General features: G+C 44.4%; 1 protein-coding gene across 1 annotated transcript in view; it reads right to left on the bottom strand.

Moving 5' to 3' along the window:
• Nucleotides 1-23,258, bottom strand: part of LOC121289381 (zinc finger protein GLIS3-like) — a 256,480-nt gene extending 233,222 nt beyond the window's left edge. The window contains exons 1-2 of the mRNA XM_041208759.1: nucleotides 23,233-23,258; nucleotides 21,050-22,139 (exon numbers count right to left, since the gene is read on the bottom strand). Of these exons, the coding sequence (XP_041064693.1) occupies nucleotides 21,050-22,139; nucleotides 23,233-23,258 (1,116 nt within the window). The remainder of the gene's footprint in view (nucleotides 1-21,049; nucleotides 22,140-23,232) is intronic.
• Between the last annotated feature and the right edge of the window lie 1,075 nt (nucleotides 23,259-24,333).

The following is a 24,333-nucleotide window of genomic DNA, read 5'->3' as shown; positions in this document are numbered from 1 at the left end:
ATGAGGTTTTGAAATTGTTGGCTGGCCGCCTGCCCGTTTTGCCTGCGCAACAAGTGTGAAATTGCACGCACAATGAAAATTCGGCACCAATTGCCTTTTTAATGGGCTTAACTGGCCTCTTAAATAATGGCGGACGGGGCTCCGACATCTGTGCGTGCCCGCTTACTGAAATATCATGCGAGTGCGCGATGATGTCAGGATGCTTGCCTGAAGTCATCACGCATTATTTTACGCTCAAACGGATCGGACACACACCCACCCGCTCAGCGAAAAACTCTGCCCTTAATTCTGACAAGATCTTCCTTTCAAAGAAGCAAACAGAAATTGGAATGTTATAAAGTAAGGAGAGAGACAATGAAAAAGGGAGTAAAAACAGACAGCTGAGAACCTGAGATGCGGAGAGCAGACCGACAGAACAGATTCAGAAACAGAAAGTGAGGCAAAGAGAGTCAGAAATAGGGGCAACCCAGAGTATAGAAGGAGTGGAAAGCAGAGAGAAAGAATAATAGAGAGGGAACCAGATAATGAGCAGAGAGCAATAAACAGAAACAGAGAAAGCATAGGGAGGCAAAATGCAGAAAGAACCACATAAAAAGAAATATAACACAGACAGAGGGAGACAGACACAGAAATCTGGAATGAATGTGATTGAATCAGATCTGTGTGCCATATTAGGCTGCAAAGTGTCAAAACCCTTGTCGGTGACAGTTTAGCTATTCTTAAAAAACGCTTTACAAATTGCCTTTTCATCTCATGCTGAAACCACAGCACCACCCACCTTTCACCAAGAGGAACAGAGGTTATTTGCAGCTTCACAGGGGCAGTTAGGCTGGAATTCTGAACCAAAAACAAATACTTAATTCACAAGGAGCAAAGATTTGGAAACCATGTCACTGTCAAAACTACTTCACATCAAAATAATTTATTTGGGGCTTATGGTTTAGGATTTATGGTTCCATTCATACCTATCCAGCTAAGCACCTGCAGTTGCTTCTCTTCCCACTCCCAACTGTTATCTCTGGTTCCCCCAAGGATCTATCCTTGGCCGCCTCCTATTGTTCATCAACATGCTGCCCTTTGGCAAAATCAAAGTGTCAATTTCCACATGTACACTGGCGACACCCGGCACTACCTCACCACCACCTCCCTTGACCTGTTCACTGTTTCTAAATTATCAGAATGCTTGTCTGACATCCAGTACTCGATGAGCAGAAATTTCCTCCAATTAAATATTGGAAAGACTGGAGTCATTGTTTTCAGCCCCCAATATAAACTCTGCTTCCCAGCTCCAGCTACCAACTCAATACCTCATCTTGGCAACTATCTGAAGCTGGACATTTGCGACCCTAGCATCATATTTGACTCCAAAATGACTACCATCATAACATCACCCAATAATACCAATGTCTCATCTCATCTCCTGCTAAATCCTCATCCATAGCTTTGTTATTTCTGGACTTGACTATGCCAATGCTTTCCTGGCCAGCCTCCCAGTTTCCACCCCAGGGCAGTGCGGAGCACATCGTTAGGGCCAGAATTTAAAGGCAATCCTGGGGCAGTGTGGATTATGCTATAGGGCTATGCCTGGCATGCATGTCTTGATCCTAGTCCAGGAGGGGGGAGGGCCTGTCTGTGCTGTGTCAGTTGTGCACAGCATGGTTAGTCCCTCACAAATTTGGGTTGCTGACATAGCAGATTACACTGTCACAGTCAGGGAGGCATTTGCAGCCTTTAAATGGGGAACTGGTAAATAACAGCGGGCTAGCCGATGGGCTCATAGGGGGAATCCTGGTAGGTTACTGAGCATAGGCGTTCAAGGCGGGGAGCGGTGAGGTCGACATGGGGCATGGGGACATCAACAGAAAACGGTTCGAGGATGACCACAGGGGTACAAAGACAATGGGCTCTGGAGTTAACTGGGAAGGGAGGAGAGTGATCAGAGGGATGAAAACTTGTACATGATGACCATCAAGGATGATAAGATGGACTTGGCCAAAAACAAGTGAGGTGAGGTGACAGTGAAAGCCCTTGACATCAAGGCAGCATTTGACTAAGCTTAACATCAAGGACCCCTAGCGAAACTGGAATCAAAGGGAATCAGGAGAAAACTCTTGGCTGGTTGGAATCATACCTAGCACAAAGGAAGATGGTTGTGGTTGTTGGAGGTCAATCATCCCAGTTCGAGGATATTACTGCTGGGGTTGCTCAGGATAGGTCTCCTAGGTCCAACCATCTTCAGCTGCTTCATCAATTACCTTCCCTCCATCATTAGGTCAGAAGTGGGGGCAGACTTTTGGGAGTCAGGAGGTGAGTTACTCTCAGGATTCATAGTCTTTGAGCTGCTCTTGTAGCTACAGTATTTATATAGCTAGTCCAGTTCAGCAGGATGAAGACTGGCATCTGTGATGCTGGGGACCTCCAGAAAAGGCCGAGATGAATCAGCCACACAGCATTCTGGCTGTAGATAGTTGTGAATACTTAAGTCTTATCTTTGGCACTGCGGTGCTGGGCTCCCCCATCATTGAGGATGGGGTTATTTGTGGAGCCTCCTCCTCCAGTGAGTAATTGTCCACCACCATGCCCGGCTGAATGTGGCAGGACTGCAGAGCTTAGATCTGATCAGTTGGTCGTGGAACTGCTTAGCTCTATCACTTGCTGCTTATGCTGTTTGGCACACACATAGTCCTGTGTTGTAGCTTCACCAGGTTGACACCTCATTTTTGTATATACCTGGTGCTGCTCCTGGCATGCCCTCTGCACGCTTCATTAAACCAGGGTTGATCCCCTGGCCTGGTGGTAATGGTAGAGTGGAGAATATGCCGGGCCATGAGGTTACAGATTGTGGTTGAGTACAATTCTGCTGCTGCTGATGGCCCACAATGCCTCATGGTTGCCCAGTCTTGAGTTGCTAGATCTGTTCAAAATCTATTTCCATTTAGTATAGTGGTAGTGCCACACAACAGGACGGAGAGTATCCTCAATGTGAAGATGGGACTTCGTCTCCACAGACTGTGCTAAGTGTGTGAGGATGCAGTGGAAAATGAGTGTGTCAGGTATGAATCCTGATTGATAGACGTTGTTAGTAGGTGAGTGAAGAGAGTATGCTGCATTGAGCAGTGGCTGAGGCTAATATGTGCTGCTGATTCAATTTGGCATTTGAAGATGCACTTATACTAACTTTGACCACTCATGCGAGGACAACATGTCCTTTGCAGCATTGCATCCAGGTTCTCAGGACTGAACTCCTGCTATTGATTGCCATAGCTTTCTGTTCCCATTGCTTTCTGAGCATGTGTCTAGAGGGCCTCCTGAACCTCTGCGGATACAAGACATCTCTCCTCCTTTCCATCTTCTCAAGCAAAGTCACCAGTGCAGTGTCTGAAAACCTTGGAGTCCGCTCTCTTTCATTATGTGCCATTCTCTAATATTTTCCAAGTGAGAGTCACTTTCTGCATGACTACCAGCACTGCTGCAGTCACAATGCACTTCCTCAACAAGGTGTGCAGGCTAGCTTTAGGTGGTACTAGCCACTCATGATATTAGTCTCTTAGCTGGTCACTGAAATCATTGAAATGAGCAGGCAGCTCAAAGGTGGCATGCTGTCTGCATTGCAATCAATGGGCACAAGTTAAGTGTACTTTGCGATCCTTGTGCCCATTTTTGAGTGTTATCAAATTTAGCCCTTGTCAAGTCCAAGGCCAAGTTTTAGGCAGAGGCTGAGACCTTCAAATAAATTTCTTAATGAAAACATTAAAATACACAAAGTCAAATGGATAAATTTATTCATGCTTTTGTGAAATAAGTAACTACTGGAATTTTCAATTTGGTTTATATTATTTTGTGTGCATTAATGGTTTCAATTATCTTCAAAAAATGGCAGTCACATTTTTTTTTAAAGGATTGTGAGTGATTCAAGTAGTCCATCAACAATGTGTAACAGTCAAATGTTTACTTAGTGTTTCCATTATATTTTTTCCAAATGGAATTTCTATTAAAGATGTTGACAAAAACACTACTCAAAAACTGTAACAATAGCCAGTATGTCCATACGTAAAACTTTAAATAACACATACAGATACATAGATATATGTGTGCGTTTTTGCCTTTAATTGAAGGATGGGATGTTGTCTGAGCTTTGATCGTCTCCATAGCAATAGTGAATCCCTATCCACAAGTAGCTGACAGGCACTTGTATGAGGGGAACTTGTCCTAATGGTTTTCTCTCCCTGTTGAGATGAAACAATCTAGCTTTTGTTTAAAGCTGTACTTAGTGACAGACCAGGAATAAATAATACTTTCCCAATGGAAGTGAAAATGCAACTCAAGTCAAGGCTGCGATTTGAACTCCAGACCCCAAGGATTGTGATATATAATCCCTGTAAGGTTTCTGGCTGCTGCTCACATTTTGGGTTTTAGAACCGAACAAGACTAAACCTTGTCAATGTGTATATTTTCGAAAGGAAAAGAAAACACTTTTGGTGCTTCTACATTTGGATCCATCTGGGATGAAAGCACACTGGAACACATCGCTGAACCCCTGTGTAGTCACATTTCTGGTATTAACTGTTGCCATATTCCAAATTCAAATTTACAAATTGTTCATTTTCACTTTTACTAACCTCTAAATTCCTGTGACAGTATAGAATTATTAATAACCCTAGTCACATGCTTTTCTGTGCATTGATTCAGGTTTTATGCCATGTTCAGCAGTTATGAAGTGTTGTGCATGTACATGCCACATAGACCTTTCTTAGTCTCGTCAGTCAGTAGCTGTGAATATAAGACCTTGCTGTGCCATATTTATGCTCACAAAAGACAACTGAAAATGAGCTGAACCAATATTAGGTTGGGCCAGTTTTCAGTCATTCCTGCATCTCTGTTTTATCTGCCTCTGCTAAATTGAACATCATGAACCAGAGCACAAACCAGGCCTGTTCTCCTCCAGATTCATTAGCAGCTGTTTGGTCTAAGCAATGGCTACTGGTCATTGGCCAGCACAAAAAGTAAGGATTTTAACAAAAATATGTTTTTAAAAAGTTAACTGTGGATTCAGGAGGAGCAGTAGTGCTCTTATGACCCACTCCCCTGACTCCACAATATCCTGATTGTGTACCTCCACATACCCACCCTGGTCATTTGCCTCCTCACTGTCCCGTTTCCTCCCCTCCATCACCTTTACCACCTCAGTGGCGAGGCAAAGCGGTCCATGCAACCGCCACTGGCAACTCTTTCAATTAATATTAACGAGGCCCAATTTTGGACCGGCCTCAATCCCCCTATGAACATGGGAACTTGGGAAGAGGGGCAGGTCATTCAACACATCAAACTTGTTCTACTCTTCAACAAGATCATGGCGAATCTGTGACCTAGCTCCATATACCCACTTTTGCCCCATGTCCCTTAATTCCTTTGGAAAACAAAAATCTATCAATCTCATATTTGAAATTTCTAATTGATCTAGTATCAATTATTATTTATTATGGTTGAGAATTCCAAACTTGTCCCACTCTTTGGCCAGGATTTTCCGTGCCCACAGGCATCGGGCATGTTTGGTGGCATGAGTATTGGGAACCTCATTGTAATAGATCTGCGCATCATTACAAACCCAGCCCTCTGGAATCGCTCCCCCACCCCCCACCACTGGATCATCTGCCCACATCGGCATGATTGCATCCCAGTGTGTTTTACAACAGCATATAAAAGGCGTGCACTTGGCAGGCCGCACTTTGAGGGGAAACTGAAGGTGAGTACACAGTAACGTTGCAGAGCGCTCGCCCGGGTCGCCTGTTGGACTTCAAGGTTGAGACGCGTTGGTGGGGAGCAAGGGGTACCCTGCAGTTGAAGGTAGCGCACAAGCACATGCGGGGTGGGGGAGTGGGTTGGGCGAGGAAAGTGACCATTCCTCTGCAGCTGAGACAGTTCAGGCACAGCTACATTGATATGATTGGATTCAGGCCTCTAGCTTCTCTGCCCACTCAAGCAACGCAGAGACATGAAAGTGCCGCCAAGTGCTCCAGATCTTTTCATCCCTCAGGCACAGGCTGCAAAGTAATGAGCGTTTTAGTGCACAGCAGAACAGTTGGACAACTGGATACATTGTACAATCTCCTTGCTAAAGCTGGCCATGGAGTAGTCACTGGTGGAGACGCTCACAGCCCCTTGCAATGTCATCATGCCGGTTTGGACCAGCCTCCCCCATGGTTCAAGCTAACAACGCAGTTTTGCAGTGCGGGTTAGGAGAATGCCTGCACCTGAGGTGAGAGCACAGCATGCAGTTCAATGGGAAAAGCTGCCACCAATTGGTCAGGTGGAGTGGGATGGAGTTGGCTGGGGTTTTGGGCAGCCATGCGGTTGTCCTAATCTGTGGCCATCTAAGTGGTGGCCAGCACTCCCAGGATGTGTTAAGGGGCCTTCAGCCTTAATCAAGAGAGGTTCTTAGTACACCCATGCTAACCCACATGTCTCTCTCTTTCATCCTGCAGAAGGCATTTGTCAGGATCATGGAGCCTGGTGACCTAGCCGTACAGCGTACAAGATTCTGAGGGGGCTTGACAGGGTAATGTTGAGAAGATGTTTCCGCTAGTGGGGGAATCTCGACCTAGGGGACAGAGTTACAGAATAAGGGGACACTCATTTAAAACTGAGATGCAAAGGAATTTCTTCTCTCAAAGGGTAGCGAATTTCTGGAATTCTCTAACCCAGAGAGTTGTGGAGGTTAGATCACTGCAAGTATTTAAAGAGGAGGTAGATAGATTTTTGAAATATCGGGGAGTCGAGGAGCTGACACAAAAGAGGAGTTGAGGCCTGGGGCAGATCAACTATGAATCAACTATTGAATGGCGGAGCAGTTTGAGGGGCCGAATGGCCTACTCTTGCTCCTATTTCTTATGTATGCATCATGACTTACAGAGAGCAAAGACAATGGAGAAGAAAGCGACTGAGGGACCTGGCTGTGCAGAGGGAGGAGCAGCATCTGGAAGAAGGGGCAGCTGGTGCTCCAGCACGCGCTGCCAAAGAGCCACAATGAGCCGTCACTGTTTGGTGCCTAGTTAGACCCAGGGTCTATAGACACCGCCTTTCATTCCTGCAGATGACCGAGAACCAGTGTTGCCAAAGACTGCACACGTCTAGCGAACTGGCCAGTCACATCTGCCAGCTACTGTAGGATTTAGTGCCATGGGGTCATGGAGGGCATTCACTGCCAGTGGCCATGAAAATGACCCCGGCGCTCAATTTCTACACCTATGGCTCCTTTCAGAGCACTGCAGGTGACCTCTATGGGATATCACAAGCCTCCACTCATAAATGCGTCCATGAAGTCATGGATGCCATCTTCGCAAGGACACACAACTTTGTGCATTTCACCCAGGACCAGGACAGCCAGGATGCAAGAGCAATTGGATTTGCCCAGATCTCAGGTTTCCCATAGGAGCAGGGTGCGATTGACTGCACTCACATGGCACTCAGATTTCCATCTCAACACGAGGTCAACTATGTCAACTGCAAGGGCTTCCATTCGCTGAATGTGCAGCTAGTGTGTGACCACCACAAGGGCATCCTCATTGTCTGCTGCTCCCTTTACAACCTGGTGCTGCAATGGGGAGAGGAGCTGGCTGAGGGGGAGATGGAGGCGCTGGAGGTCTCTTCCGATGAGGAGGGCATCGACGGTGACGAGAGTGAGGAAGTCTTCAAAGGTGACAGTGATGGGGATAAGGCCCTTGCATTGGCTAAACGAGGCAAGTACACTGGGGAAGCTCTCATAGCTGCTAGATTTGTGGAGAATGAAGACAACCTGCAGTGAGGAGACACCATAGATCCTCACATTGCATCTATGAACATTTGGCTCCAGTCTGGCTTCTGGCAGCGCACATACACTCTGTGATAATCCTCCTATCATGGAGATGCAGTGGAGGCCCTAATAGTCACTCAATTGCAGGGGGATGATGACGATGACATGTAGTGACGGCACTCCACAGGTCTTCACATAACCTCTGAGAATGTCTGACTCGTGTCTGGCCCAGGGCAGCTCGCTTGCGCTCTGTGATCAGGGTCATATCAGAGAGACGCAGACATGAAACTTTAAATGCATCTGATCCTTTGTCCGCCTTCAGCACCTGACCCCTTCAGGAGCTGGTCACAGATGCTGACGAGATGGGGCCAGCCCCACCTTAAAGGTGCTGAGAGCACACAGAGAGAATGACGGTACTCTGTGACGCCTGCCCACAACATTCTGACAGCAATGACAAGCTCCATCGAGGTGCAGGCATCAGTAATGTATTCAGGGAGCATGAGGCTGAATCATCACTTTAGTCTGAAGGCTGCACAGAGCACAGGGAAGAGGCCCTGAAAGAGGCCTTTATCTTGTGCAGAAAGATTTCACATCTGACTGACATGGACACTACTCATCAGAACAAGGAGCCACAGCAGAGAGACATTTTTGGGAGTTTATTGACAACAGTGAACATTATGTCCAAGTGATTAACACCTGTACCCAGGCTGCGCAACTATATATTCTTAACCTTCCTAACCCTGCCTCTATGTCTTGGTGCTTGCCAGCCATCCACAGCAGAAGTGGAGGCAGTCTGCTGACTGCTACGCCCTGTCTGTGATGACTTTGGCAGCGTCCTCTGTTGGGCCGAGACCAAGAGGCCCCGGGCCTACTTTCAGGATCCCGCTGTGTGGCAGTGGCACACTCCTCAGCCTGTGGAGCTGGAGCTGCTGATGTCACAGGAAGGGGAGATTTGGATGGGCCGGACAGTCCCAGAGTCACCTGGATGGATGGCCCCAGCGGGTACACCTGCTGATCCTCCTCCCTATGGATGCCCAAAGATCCCTGGTTGGCTCCTTGAGGGGAAGGGGTAGCTGCAGTGAGATCAAGCTGACCTGCACTCCTCTCACATACACACTGTTGGAGGCCAACTACGGCATCAGCGATGGAGTTGAGCCCATGTGGCAGTGCAGGAGTGACGTCTTGGACCAAGGTCTCCATGGTGGCCGCCATCCTACCAGTGTTGACCTCAGTGCATTGGCATGCCTGCGCTATCACCTTAGCCTGAAGCGGACAGACTCCTCCATCGTGCCTTGCAATCTGAAGAGTGCAGCAGACATCCCTTCCTGATGTTCCTGAGCTTATCTTTGCAGCTTCAGCAACTGTGATATGGCCAAGTCCAGAGACTCACCATGTGACACAAACTCAGCAAATTTCTGGTCTCCAGCAGTCCTCCGAGTGCCGGACACCTGGGAAGTCCCTGCCTCTACCTGCAGTGGATCTGACAATGCGATGTGCTCACCAGATTGTGATTACGAGGCTACTGTAAAGCTAGGTCCCACCGAGGTGTGTCTCTGCGCTGGTGGAGGGTGCGGGTGAGCGCTGTGACGGGACTTTAAGGAGGATGCCTCTAGATTCCTCTTTAGAGGTTTCTTCGGGGCTTGATTGGAGGTCCTGGATCATGGACTCTGTTGGCTGTTTTCCAGGTGTGCCTGCAGAACCAAGGAGAGATAATTAGTGCATGACAGTGGCCTGTGAAAGAGGACATATCACTCACAACATGGTTGTCTGATGGATGTTGCACTGCTGGATCCTCACTTGATAGAGCATCACCGACCTCACCGGCAGCACAGGACTGGTCCAGGTTGATGGTTCCATTTTCAAAGTCCATGAGGACCTTGATTTCAGACATTCCTCCACCAATCTGCGACCTCTCCCTCTTGTTGTGTGCCAGCTTGTCCTGCATGAATACAGATGGAGAGCGTGTAAGCAGGACAGCTGCCAGGCCAGATGATAAGTGTGCCTGGCATCTGTGGGTGGTGAGTGGGCCCATGGACAGGATGAGGACAATGAAGGTACATGTGAGAGAGTGAATGGTGATGTACCTTGTACTGGCAGTGAGTGAGATCCCAATGGATATGTGATGGGTTTATGAGTGTGTGAGTTGAGAGTGATGAGAAGAGTGACTTATCCTGGCAGAATAGAGGAGATCATTCATTCTCTTATGGCACTTGGCGGCTGTCCTCTTTTGAAGGGTATTGGCTCTGACCACCGCTGCATTAGTGAGGTTGCTGCCCATTCTGCGGCCAAAGCAGGGGTACAGGACATCATGACGATTCTCGAGGGACGCATCAAAGAACCTCAGGGCTGCAGTCTTTTTGCCTTTCAAGGCCATGTCTTCTTTGCAGCAGTCCTGGGCTGGAAGCACTGAGAGGTGTGTGCACGACAGGACTTTAAATATGGCGCCTGGTGTGCTAAAGTGGCGAAGTGGTGGCGTGGTGGGAAAATGAGAAATGGCGTGTTCTCCGGGAATGTATAATTAATGCAGTGGATTTAAGAAAATACAGCGTGAAAAACCGCCATTGCGGCCAGCGGGTAAAATGTTGTTTTGCCTCCTGCTACCACACTTAGTGTGAACCTGGGATGATTAAGCCCTTTGTATATAGCAGTGTTTCCTAATTTTGCTTCTGAAAAGTCTGAATACTTTTTAGACTATGCCCCTTAGTCCTAGACTCCCCAGCTAGCAGAAACAGTTTCTTCCTCTCTACCCTTAATATCATGAAAACTTCAATCAAATCGCCCTTAACTTTCTAAGCTGCAGAGATACTACCTTAGTTTACACAAATTCTCTTCCTAATTTAAATCCTCCAGGTTTGGAGAGGTGTGGCAAGAGGAGAGGAGAGGTGCGAGGGGGGTGTCAAGAAATAGGAGGGGAGGAGAGAGAAAGAGAGGGGAAAGGAGAAGAGGGCAGGGAAGAAAGGAGAGAGGGGAGTAGAGCAGAAGGGAGTGTGGGAGCAGGTTGAGAGAGGAATGGAGAGAAGAGAAAGGAGGAGGTAGGAAGGAGAGAGGGTAAGAGAAGAAAGGAGAGGGGAGAGAAGGGGGGAGGGGAGACGGGAGAGGAGGAGAGAAGTGGGGGGGGTGGTGGGGGGGGAGAACAGAAGGTGAGGGATGAGGTCGGGGAGGGCAGGGAGGGAAAAACATTCTCTGGCAGCCCTGGTACCTGCTGGTTACCAGCTACAGGGAGCATTAGTGCCAGCAAAGCAGCAGAGTGGGGGCTTGCTACAAGCTAGTGGTGCAGAAAAACAAAGGACGAGTAATAAAAATAAATGACAAATGACATATGCCCAAAAATATAACTTAAAAGACAGTAAAGTACCATATTAACATAGTTAACTGTTAGCTGAATACATGAGCTTGTTGTTGCAAACAGGGAGCTACTAATCAAGGAGCTCCTAAGAGATTGCACAATGTGTTTGGAATCAGTGGTCTCTGACTACACTTGACTCCAAAGGTCCTGTTCCCAGAAAATGTTCAAAGACTCCTGACTCCTGACACAAGAACTTTGAATATCATCAAATTTATTTTAGTGTCAACTCAATGATGTCCTGTGACCAAAACCTGGTTTATTACGACAGATGACCACAAAACAAATAAAATATATTTACAGAAGAGTGGGAGATACTCCAGCACATGTACACATTTAAAGTATAAAAATATAGAGAAGCATTAAATTTTTCTACAGTGCAAATTGTTTTTAGCCTTCGTGCAAGTGCATTGTGAAAATTATATCTATAACTAATGTTAAAATGACCTTTGGTTAAAATTTAAAAACATTCTTTCCTTTTTTTGAAGTGATTTTGTTTGCTCCAAGTGTCAGTGCTCTGCAATTAAACATTTTCTTATTTCTGGCATCCAGTGCAGGATTAAGCACTCCAAGCTCAGGATAGCTCAAATTAGACTAGAGTAAAGCACTCCCCATCCCCACCGGCCTCTAATTTATCCCATCAAGCACTCAGAGCTCAAATATACATGTAGAGTATCAGTGTAATCATCTCATTAAGTTCATCCTAGTCAGGCGCTAATCAGATTGGCTGACAGCTCCAGCAGTCCCAGCAGCACCAGAGTCAGCAGTGGGTGCTGCTGGGACTGCAAACAGGCTCAGGGAGAAGACAGCATGGATCCCCGAGACAGGTGAGTCAGGCCTTTTCGGGCGGGGAGGGATCAGGCACTCTAGGGAGGGGGTCAAAGGGGGGTGGGTGTTGATGAAAAGCCCTCTCGCTCACCTGCCCACGCCAACTGCATAATGGTGTGGGCAGGGTAATATTAGGGCCAACTGGCTTGTTAACAAGCTCAACTGGCGTTACCTTTTTTTTTAAATAGCTGGCAAGCTGCCGACCATATAATGGGAAACCAGTGTGTTTGTGACCTGATGCCATCACACCGGCTTTTACGCACGTGCAGTAGTTAGTCCCGATTGTCGATGTACAAGCTGACCTTTGAAGCCTTGGAAAATCCCTCCAAAAAATGGGGGTCAACTTTTAAACCCAGTATAAAAGTGAACCGCTGGCATGCGTGTGGGTGGTCGACATTTTGAAATTTCATCTGTATCCGATGGCTTGTCTTAAAGTCCAGTGCATCTCCACAACACAGCCCGTATCACCTGCTTGATCCCTTCCACTCACTTATAAGATACTGGTAAGTAAACATGCATTTGTGAGGTGAAAGATTGAAGCTGACGACTAATGCAAGTACAGCATGTCATGGCTGGAAAGGGGGATCATCTTATACATTGAGTATATGCAAAAATATGATTTTTGGAGATGGAAAAATGAGGTCATCTTATATGCCAATTCTACCTTTACACCGCGATTTATGGTAGTTACAATTCGGTAGTAATTGTTCTTTAAAAGTGCCTGCTTGCTGTCCTCCATAGTGCAATGTTTCTTATGGACTGTATTTCTCACTTGAAGGAATTTTTTGAAGGATTCACTTGTCTTTCAGCAGTTTGTCATAGAATCCAGGTCAAAATTTGCTCACACGAACAAAACAGCCTTCTTGAGACATGATTTTTCAGGTGACCAAACTGCATTCATTAACAAAAAGACACATTCAACAGGGGCTGTGGTGTCAGGCACACACAAACTGAACTCAACTTTTCCAGATCTGAATATCCTATTGTCTTGCTGTCCATTTCTTGAAAAATGTTCTGCCACCTTTCAGAAATGGCTGCTTTCATGTTCCAATCAGATATGTGATGGGGGGATCACTGGTTTGCAATTGCCCTTTCATTGAAAAGACGACTCTCGTTTATTAAACTTAGGGTGGGAATTCTTGTGTGGCAAGTGGCAAGGCTGTTTTGAATATTATCCCTGACATGTTTCTCAAGCTTTTCTGTGCACTCAAAGGCAGTTTTCCAGTGCTCCAAATAATCTTGAGAAGAAATTCTCGACTGCATTGAAAAATTCCTCTTCCTTATTCCTTAATTTCCCCATGCTCAACCAGATTCTAACAGGGATCTTTGTGTCTGAGGTGACAAATCTTCCTCTGAGCCTCTCCGTTAAATTATCTTCAAGAAACCAATACGCAGTGCAACTTATGTCACTGACAAGTCATTTTTCTCAATTGCCTCCACTGTCTCCTCAAAGATGACTGTTTGCTTAATAGCAATAGAAGAAAGCCACAGTCTCATAGGTGCATTGAAGACCTTCTTCAACAATGTTGGGCATTTGTCTTGAGAGAGAAAATATACCTGCAGCCCATAAAAAAAATCATAAAATTCTATCTGGCGCTGGTCCAAGAATAAGGAATTGTGTGCTGCCCTGGTCTAGCAATTTAGAATTCAACAAATCGGCAGAGGTCTTTCTGTATTAGCCACAAACAGTGCGAATGTGAATGTATTTATAAACCTTAACGGCAACAGACTGCAAGTCAATCAGAAGATAATCAGCTGCTGTTTGCAGGCAGTTATGAATGATGTGGGCACTGCAGCCAATACCAAAGATCTCCTTCCCTAGTTCAACGTGCAGTTTTCATCAAATTTGACCTCTACAAGTATGTTATTGTGAGCACAATGAGGTTTTGCTGTGTACATGCATTTCAAAACTTCTACCTGCCTATTATGCCTTGTGGTTCCCAGAAGTTTGAAATAATTACACTTCTTAACATATTTTTTAACATAATCACCACTCTTTGAGCCACATGTTTATTTCTCTAATCTGCTTGACCCTATGTCAATTGGCATGTGGCTCAGTTAACAATCCAGAAATTTTCCTTTTGGGGTTCTGTATTCTAATTTAGACCTTAACTCTGCAAATCCTCTCAGCAGAACATTATTCCTATTTCTACCTGTCAATGGTTCCTACATGGACCATGACAACTAGATCCTCCCCCTCCCAGTCCAAGTTCATCTCCAGCTGTGAGGAGATGTCCTTAACCCTGGTAGGCAACGCATCCTTCGGAACTCATGGTTGGGGCTGCATCTATCCCCTCTGACAATGCAGATTCTCACATGTTGCAGTCATGGCACAACAACACCCCTGCTAATGTAAAGTTAGATTGTCTCAATCCTTTTGGGAACAAGCTCAGAACTAAACTGAAAATCTCACTCGAAGAAACCAAAGGTTCACTGATGTGAAGATGGAAAATGGCACAATGGTGCAATGGCTACAATTTCTGGAGAAGGGAGAGAGCACAAATGAGCTTCATTGTTCATCCAACCCATATCTGATTCGCAACTACTTGATGCTGACTCTGAGTTCCCAAAATGGGAATACCTTTCACCGTGATATGCATAAAACAGAACGTTTGAAGACTCAACATCCAGCATTGCTTTGAAACCAGGCCTGGGAAAAAATATTAATGAAATAAAACAGAAAATTCTGGAAGAGGTGGCTGAGGGGAGACAAAAAGATGGTTGAGAGGAGACTTGATAGAAGTACTCAAGATCCTGAGGGGTATGGACAGGATAAATAGTGAGAAAATGTTCCCACTCAAGAGAGCATAAAGAACTAGAGGGCACAGATTCAAAATAATAGGCAAAAGGAGTAGAAGTGATGTGAGGAAAAATATTTTTGCCCAGAGGGTGGTTGGAGTCTGGAACAAACTTCCTGAAAGGGTGGGGGTAGAAGCAGGTTCGATCGAGGTATTCAAAAGGGAATTGAAAAGAAAGAATATGCAAGGCTACAGGGATAAAGCAGGGGAGTGGGATTAGGTAGACTGCTCTTTCAGTGAGTCAGTGTAGACTTGATGGGCTGAATGGCCTCCTTCTGCACTGTAAAGATTCTGTGAAAGACTGAGCAGGTTAGGCAACATCTGTGGAGAAAGGACAAGATTAATGCTTCAGCCCTTTGTCAGATCCTGAAGACATTGTAGATGTTATAGGAAGGTTATAAGGAAAGCAAGGCAAGGGGAAAGGATGTGCGGCAAAAGAATGACCATGTTCGCAAGAAAAGAGAAGATTGATTTGTAGTGATTAGATGCAGAATAGGAGATGACTAAATGACAAATAATAATGATGTAAATTAAAAGGGGGCATAATGTGGGAAATTGGAGAAATAAAATATGCCTCCAAGATCCAGAAGATGTATGAATGGTCACAGCAGAATAGCAGAGATGGAGCAGAACATGGAAAATCAGGATGGATTTTGCATGTTCCTGTTGCCCAGGGTTATATAGTGGATGGAAAAGGCAGGGAGACACTTCCCCACCAGCCATGTGGGGATCTCCAGAGCCTACAACTTCCCCAATCCCTGGAAACACTGATATACCATTCTACATTACCAGTGCCCAAATGTAACTGGAAACTGGTTACAGACTGAAGACATTAAAATCAACAATAAGGCAGAGGTTTATAATTTTTATTCAATGAACTCAGTTTCTCTGGCATTGCTATTTGCATATTATTAAGGTGCCCATAAATTTGACATCATCAGCCAAAAAATGCTTTTCTTTCATCCTGTGCTTACTCATTTAAACATTTTTTAAACAAAAAAAGTAAAACTGTAGATTACTGTGGTACTCGATGTCTTTATATAGAGTGCCAAGCTACAGATGAGAGATTCCCAGGCACCTTTTTTTCATATTTTCAGCTAAAACTCCAGCCTGAACAATACCAAGATCTATCTTCATCAATTGACATTCTTAGCCTCAGGCTTAATTCGACCTCACTTAGTACTCCAACATCTCCACTATCGCTAGAGCTGACTCTGCAAAGTACAGCTTCCCTTTTGTGCCAGATATTTTTCTCCTCCCGCTTTCAACATTAGCCTCATACCCACTTCTCTACCACAATTTGGCTTCTTTTTTTATCAATACATGAATGGTCAATTCTCCTCTGAACTTGGTTTTTACTAATCCCTCCAGCACTCCATATATGCTGTCCTACAGGCAATTTCTCTTCCCTGAGTCCTCACAGTGTTTAATCCAGACTCAGTCTTCTACACTAAATCACCTCTTCCCAGAACATCAAAATTGTGCAACCTCTCTCACTCTCCTACAGGAACCCAGAAATTAAGCTGTGTAATACTGATCTTATAATGAAATTGAAACAAAAAATGCTGAAAAAACTCAGCAGGTCTGACAGCATCTGTGGAGAGAGAAACAAAGCTAACATTTCAAGTCTGTATGACCCTTCTTCAGAGCTCTGAAAGAAGGTCATATGGACTCGAAACATTAACTCTGTTTCTCTCTCCACAGACGCTGCTAGACCTGCTGACTTTTTCCAGCATTTTCTGTTTTTATTTCAGATTTCCAGCATCCGCAGTATTTTGCTTTTATATTGTTATGAAATTCCTTTCTTTGTTATCTTAATCAAGACAGCACAGATTAACTTCACTGTGCAAATGGTAGGCAAATAAATTTGATATAAATTTGTTAAATATTATAATGATAATATAACATAAATTCCACAAGCCAAGTCTTGGGTCAATAGTAGCACTCACAAGACCCACTGTAGCACTTGAACACCTAACTTGAGTTGATACTTGAGTGGAAAACTGCGAGAGTGCTACATTGTCGGTGGTACCATCTTTCAGAATAGACATTAAACTGGGGTTTAAACTGCGATGGTGCTAAATGATTCCATGGCGCTATTTGAAGAAGAGCAGGGGAGTTCTCTAGGTGCCATGCCAACATCACCAAAAAAGGTTTCATTTATCACGTATCTCATTGTTGTTTGTGGCCCTTTGTTGTGCACGATGTGGCCGCTCTGTAACCCTACAACAGTGACTCGATCCACTTTATTGCCTTGAACGCACTTTGACACATCTGACATTCAGTCCCACTTCATGGCCAAAACTTTTCCCTCGTCGGGTGGGCTCGGCGGGAGCGGGGAGGGGCGGACGGGAAGCTGCGATTAAGGCCCGCCCTGTGCGGATCTCAAGCGGCAGCACTGAGTGCTACCTGTGCGGGTGGGGAGAGGAGGGAGAGTGGGCCTGGCGCGCAGTTCATGCATGCGCGCAAAAGAGTGCTTCAATCTCCCTGAGGCAAGGAGCTGCCTCAGGGAGATTGAAGCCCTTTTTAAAAAAAAATAATAAACACAATAAAAATGTAATGAAATATCTCCCCTCGTGTTTTTAAATTCAAAATAAAGTTTTTATTTAATTTGTATCAGCTTTAGGAAACACCACATCCCGCTTGTCGATGAGATTTCCTAAAAATTGTAAAGGCCGCTTGGCCTTTTCGCCTGCCCGCCAACCATTAGCTTGGATGGGCAGCATAAATTTCAAGTTAATTAGCTCGTTAATGGCTTTAACAAGCCTTTCAATTATCGGCGGGTGCGCAGCCGACTTCAGCGCACGCCCGCTGAACGAAATATCGCGTGATTGCGCGATGACATCGGGACATACACCCAACGTCATCGCGCATCATATTACGCTCGTGCGTGTCAGGTGCGCGTCCGCACGCTAAACATAAAATTCTGGCCCATGTCTTAACATATCTTTTTTTTTAAACTCACATTCAAAAGGGTTTAAGATGTTTGTGATACCATTACTGCCCTCTGACATTTTATCAAACTCACTCATAATTACTCATCGCACCCGTTGACAGAGCAGAAGTTGATTCCTGCAGCAACCTTTATTACAGTGAAAATCAGTGGCAAGTACAAAATAACAGATTTGCTTCACAGACTTAGTGATATTATTTGAATTTGACCACTATTTTTTTCAAAGTATCCAAAACTTTTACTCTCTCCGGGGCTGAAGAATGTTGATCCTTTATTCAGATCAAAGCTGGCGAGATGGTGGGAGATTCTTGTGCATAAGCAGTACAGATTTCTACATGCAGCTTTACAGGAGAATTTCTAAACGTCAGCTCAAAGCCTTGTAACCTCAGCTCTGGTGGACTGCTATCATTTAGCAATGCTCCGCAGAACAAGATACTGGATAAGTAACAAACTACTGTTGGGCCTGTGCCACACACAGTTATCTTGCTACTTGGAGTGAGGTTGAGGATTCAATTTGGCCATTGTCATGTTCAAGTAATTTGAAGAATAAATTACCTTTAAAAATGGTCCTGTGGGTAAGTGCAAGACCAACTGAAGCAACCTGGCTGTACTGACTATGAAGGCCATAGGTTCAATCCCCAGTTAGTGCTGAGTAAGATTAATTCAATCAGGGCAGTAGAAAGGGCACTAAAATTGGCCACAGTATCCCTGGGCTCCAAAGCGCTCCCACTAATTATAATATACAGCGACGGCCACTAGAAAGTGCATTGGCGTAGACGGAGATTCAAGGGAGCATCAGGTTAAACAGCAATAGCTTGCAGACTCTTGAAGTCTGGACTCGCATATAAAGGGTGGCCACTTTGGCATGGCAGCAGAAGCTGCCGAGATCTGCGGAACCGTACCTTAGCAACCGAGCTATTGCCTTCAGGAGAGGCGGAGAAGTGAAGGAAATTAGAATTGCAAAGTGCAACAAATTCTTACAGAGAATAGGATCAGTTGCCATGGATGTGTTTGTTATCTAGTACAGCAGAATTTCAATGTTAACCTGGAATCCAAACTATTTGCTCACAGGAAACTAATGAGACACTGGAGTTAAAAAACTCCAATGTCTTTTAGAAACCTATTTAATCCCTTTATTATCCATCCAGCAACAGTTTCCATAAAATAACCAGGAGTTAAATCCTCTCCCAGTTCAAGTGGAATTCTCTCATTTAAACAGCTGCTTCACATTTAGCCAGCATCTGATATTGGGAATAGGCCCTTGGCCAAAGTAACAATCAGCTCCTTACAAACTATTAGTTTCTTTATAGATTACCTATGTTTTTTTCAGCTTCTGAAAACAGAATCGTAAGAAATTAGGTCGATTTTCAGTCAAACGACATTAAATTTGCTGCTTTTTTCCCCCTAATTGGCTTGAGGCACTGAAAATGTTTGAAAGGAAACCACATAATTTATCCTATTTCGTGTAATATCCTGTCATGTTTTATAGTTAATCCGAATGTTATTGTAATTTTATTTAATTCTGGTTTCGTGTACAATATCGCTAAATCAAACATCCAAGAAAAACATTGATTTCGGCCAACTCTGACTTTGAAACCTTTGAGGTAATTGTTGTGTGGTTTGATATTATTTGATAGACAAATTAAAGAGTTGGAATGTTAACTGTGAGCTAAACATTCCCTTTGCTTTGATAGTGATGGCCCTGTTGTGCTTTGTGGTGAAGAGGCAATGTAGCCTAGCTCTCTTGATTGCTCTTAAATCTATATTAAACATATCAATGGAGACATCTAGCTGGCACAGGTTTTAAACAGCCAGGACATGAACTGCTGCAAACAGAAGAACTGATGTTACTTTATGAATTATGATTAAGTTACTTTCCTAAATTGTGACCTCCTCCTATAAGCTCTGATCCTTGCTTAAGCCAATACAATGAATGCTGGTGGCTAGGCTAGTCCATTGTGAAGGCATCATCTTTTAGTCTAATTCTACCCCGGCAGTGCGGGCATGCATACACACACACATGTACACACTCTCATATATACCAGCAATAGTGAACAAAAGCAGGAACCCAGCCTTGTTTTACAAGCCCAAAATAGGACACTTGAAGCCAGTTCTAACATCTCTATGATCCTCCCAGATGACATCTGCTAATGAATATCAAATCTGGGAATCTGCTGGTATGTGTGGATTAGCTACTCAATTCATTAAATTGCTGAATTAAAGGAGGTGGTAGGGGTCACTGGAGGTGGGGTCTGCTCTTGTTCTTTATCTGTCTAATAACAAACATGGTGAAATCTTCTCAAACATTGCACGGAACCCTGTAAAATGAAACATAACGAGGAGCTAATGGGGCTTATGATTGACATGCTAAATACAGCTAAACCTGAATTACCTTGGGCCAAACTATTCTCCTTCTCTGGCAGTTGAAAGATTACCAAGGTAATATAGGACAAGCAATACTGGCCAGAGTTTTAGCACTGTATTAATCCAAAGTCATTGCAGGTAGGAAATGCTGACACCTTATGATGTTTGAAAATCAAGCAATTAGAGAAAATAAAACGAATACTGAAAACACTGCCAGAAGCAACCAGAAACACAACATTGTTACAATAAAATAAAATCAGAAAATGCTGGAAACATTTAGCAGGTCTGGCAGCATCTGTGGAGAGAGGAACAGAGTTTAAGTTTCAAGTTTATGACCTTTCATCAGAACTGCAAACTGAAAGGCCCACTCAGCAGCTTCCTGTTGCAGCCTAACTAAAGCCAAGGACTCACAGTGTGAAGAATTGCTGTTGGACACCTGTCCCCTCACTGCATTGGGCGGTATGTAGCAGCATTCTGGAGAACGGTTGCACTGTAAGATGTTTGGAATTGATGCCCTTAAAAAAAAGTCATCAACACTGATCCCATGAGCTTACCCACTGTGCCTATCAATCTGCACAAGTAGTGTAATGTGCTCACTATGTTTATTTACAGCATACACAGCAGGAAAAACACACTTAAAGCCAGCACACTCTAATGATGAGAGATAGGCTTCTTAATTCATCCTCTCAAGTTTTCAAACAGCTTCCATTAGTTGTAGACCTGTAATCACCAATTGTTGATCCTTATCTGTATTACACCTCAAAGTGGTCTCTCCAGACACAATGTAAATTTGGACATGTAAATTCTATTACTTTCCTGCTGAGTATTCTCTGTACTTGAAGTTTAAGGGACACAGTAGGGCCTATTTCCATTGCTTGCGAGAAGCCTCATGAAATTATCCAATACAAAAGCTTCCACATTTCTACTGTTATACTTTGCTGGAATTGTCACAACAGTAATGCAAGTAGACTTACCATGCATTTATTGGGCTTCTCTCCTGAATGAACTCTCATGTGTATCAGGAGCTTGTAGCGAGCATTAAAGGGTCTGTATCGCCTCACACACCCAGTCCAGAAACATGTAAAGTCCTCTCCTTTTCGCTGATCAATGTGCACTTTCTCAATGTGTCTCACCAAATCCTCTTGCTGGTCATAGACAGTGTTACAGTCTATCCATCGACAGATCTGCTTCCCATTGTTCTTGGGCAACTCACCTCCATCATCAAGCTGAATATGTCCATTAGGTGGCAGCTCATGTAAGTGAGTCATGGTCCCGTGAGACTGACCAAAGTGCTGCTGGGAATGGTATGGGGGAGGCGGCCCATGGTGGTGCTGAAACAATTTTGTATCATGTGAATATTCATCAATAGGCTCATGCTTGAAAAAGTTTATTTTATGGCAACCGTCTGCCACTCCATGTTGAACAACCATGTTGCCTATTACCAGACCAAGGTCCATGTTTTCCTCTGGTTGCTGCAAAGGGACGGGCTCACCTTCAGTACCCTCTTGCTCAGAACTGCGTGTTGGGAAAGAGGACAGTGACGACGCAGGGGAAGGCAAATTGCACTGGCTGTCTAACACAGAGCAGGACTGTGGGCTGCAGCTCTTTCGAGCTCCCAAGTGACCAATTCCTCCGGAGAGAGGGAACAGACCGTTGGTACTGCTCCGCATTCCGTTGACGCATGCAATAAGCGATGTTGGAGAGGTGCGAATGATTGCCGTGATGTCCAACCCTTCAGCTGAAAGCGGTGATATCGAAACCGATCGTTTCTTCACATTGGCTGGCTGTAACTTGGCCATGTGACGAGGGCTGCCACTTGACACAAAGCCCAGCGAGGAGCTGGAGTCATTACTGAAGAAATATGATGAATAAGAACTAGAGAAGTTGCTATTCAGTGCCTCGGCTTCTGAGGGCAGACTGTTGGCATCTCCGATCTCAGAATGATTGGAAACCCCTTCGCTCTCAGAAAGGAGATGTGACCATTCCTGCTTGATGTGTAGGTTTGGGAGATTTTCATCCAAACGCAGCGCACTAGGAGCTAATGAAGTTCGAGAAGCGAGAGACCTGAAACAAAAGCAGCCACAAGCTTGTTGAGACTCCAATCTAACATAGCTGAGTACAAATTTTTTTTTTTGCCATTTCTCTGCTTTTTTGCAGTTTTATTTTGTGTTTTACAAGTTCCTTAACTGTGGGAACATTCCCAAAAATAAATTCAGAGACAATATATGTTTCTCAATTTTCTAATATCTTCTATCTATGAAAGGAGTCTAATATTGCGTTACTGTAGACAAACTGTCAAAAAGATCTAAACCAAAGGGTAGTTTATCTGTAAACTCTATCAATTTGATCCATGTCACAATAGTTATAATAGTAAAATAATGCTCCTTGATCCATTTATAGAATAGCTACTGGCACTCTTTGTAATTCTTGCATTCTTTTGAAATGAGGTAGTACTCTGAGCTTTTTTGAATAACAATTTTTTGTCATAGAAAGTGCAAGATTTCCCCAAAGGGTGATCTTGGTAGATGTGATACTAAAGCCATACAAAGAATGCCCCAGGTACAACTCCTGATCTGTCCTGAGTTAGCTGATCTCAACCTGGGTAGTAAGGAGAGAGGGCGGCTACAATTGGTCTCAATGCCCTTGAGATAAAAAGGGAAAAATGTGTCAGGATTCTCCCTCCTGAGCGTTATCTGATGACACCTGTGGACAAGGGCATGTGTTTGTGTGAAGGTGATGACAGGATTGGGTCTCAGCTATTAAGTCCTTTGTGACCGAATAGCACTAGCTGTCCAGGCTCAGACATGAAGAGTGTTTCCTTGGCTGAGGCACCAGAGTGTTATATATGGTACTTGCATGTTGTTAATTGCACACCCAATAGCCCCTGTTGGGGGAAATTGCATTGTATAAATTGTACTCCAATGTTTTCTCTTGTACTTACTTTGTTATTCTTTGACAGAATATTCTAGAGAGTCTGAAAATAAAAGCAGCTAGTTAATACCACACCAACACGTGTGGCTATTTGGACATAACATGGAAAGTTGCCTAACATAAGTCAGATTACTATTTGCTCTCATAGGAACAGGAGTGGTCCATCAAGTCTATTGCATCATTCAGTTGGATCGTGGATGATCCTACCTTAACTCTATTTCACCACCTTTGTTCTATATGCCTTGACAACATTTCGCAACAAAAATCTATCAACTTCAACCTTTAAACAGTTTCAGAAGAGTAGCATATAAAATTGAAGTAAAAGATGCATAAAAAATGTGCTACAAATTTCAGCTTAGATACTATTTTAAGCAAGCACATTCTTTCACAGTCACTGGCCGTTCTATAAAGTCGGAAAAGAAAGATGAGTTCGTAGTTCAGGTTGGGACCTTCATCCCCTACAGATTTTTGACACAGGCATAATATATTATAACAGCAAAAAAAAGTAACCTGGTGTCAGAGTGGGGTGGGGTCAGCCCGGTACTGTCGTGGGATGAACTCGGGCAGGCGTTGATGTGATTTCCTGAATGAATCACTGGCTCCAATCTGGCTGTTGCTATTGGCTCATTCCTCATGGCATGGTTCATCTCATCCCTCTTGCTAGCCAGAGCATAACATGGGCTGTATCCACCGTTTGCTGTAATAACATGAAAGGCAACTAGTGTGAGATTTCTTCCTCCGCACAAATCCAGAAATAAGAACGCTGCATTCCTAATCTACACAGCTACATCTCGGTTTGTTCAAAGAACTGAGTTGAATTTACTTGCCCCTCCTTCAGAGTAAGCTGGGGAAGCTTGTTAACTTTAATTTCAATTCATGAGACAAGAACACAAGCAACCCAATTGTTCAGAGTGTCTAATGTGTTCTTGAGTCGTATGGAACTTGAAGTGCCCAGGTTCCAGCTCCCATCTGATCTCACCTGTGGCAGCAGTAGGAATGCTACAACTGCCCTCAATACCCTAGGTGAGAGCACAGAGAAAGGTCACTCAGAACGCCTGCTCCTACCTAGTAACTCGTGCTGCAGTACACGTGTGTGTGAATGCTTGGTGAGGAAAGAATCTAAAACCAGAGAACTGGCTTTTGGATCTTAAATAGGCAGATGGGCAGCACCATGAAATCACGCCCTGTCGTATGTCAGCGTCATCAGGAAAGGAGAAAAGAAAAGCAGGAGGACAATAAAATAAACGCACACCACTGCGTGCCTCATAACAGTGTGCACATGAGCAACACACGATTCAAACTATAATCCAAGCAAGTCAGGGTGAGA

The sequence above is a fragment of the Carcharodon carcharias genome, chromosome 16 (genome assembly GCF_017639515.1).
Source record: "Carcharodon carcharias isolate sCarCar2 chromosome 16, sCarCar2.pri, whole genome shotgun sequence".
NCBI classification, from domain to species: Eukaryota; Metazoa; Chordata; class Chondrichthyes; order Lamniformes; family Lamnidae; genus Carcharodon; species Carcharodon carcharias.
This window is presented reverse-complemented; position numbering and strand designations above follow the sequence as displayed.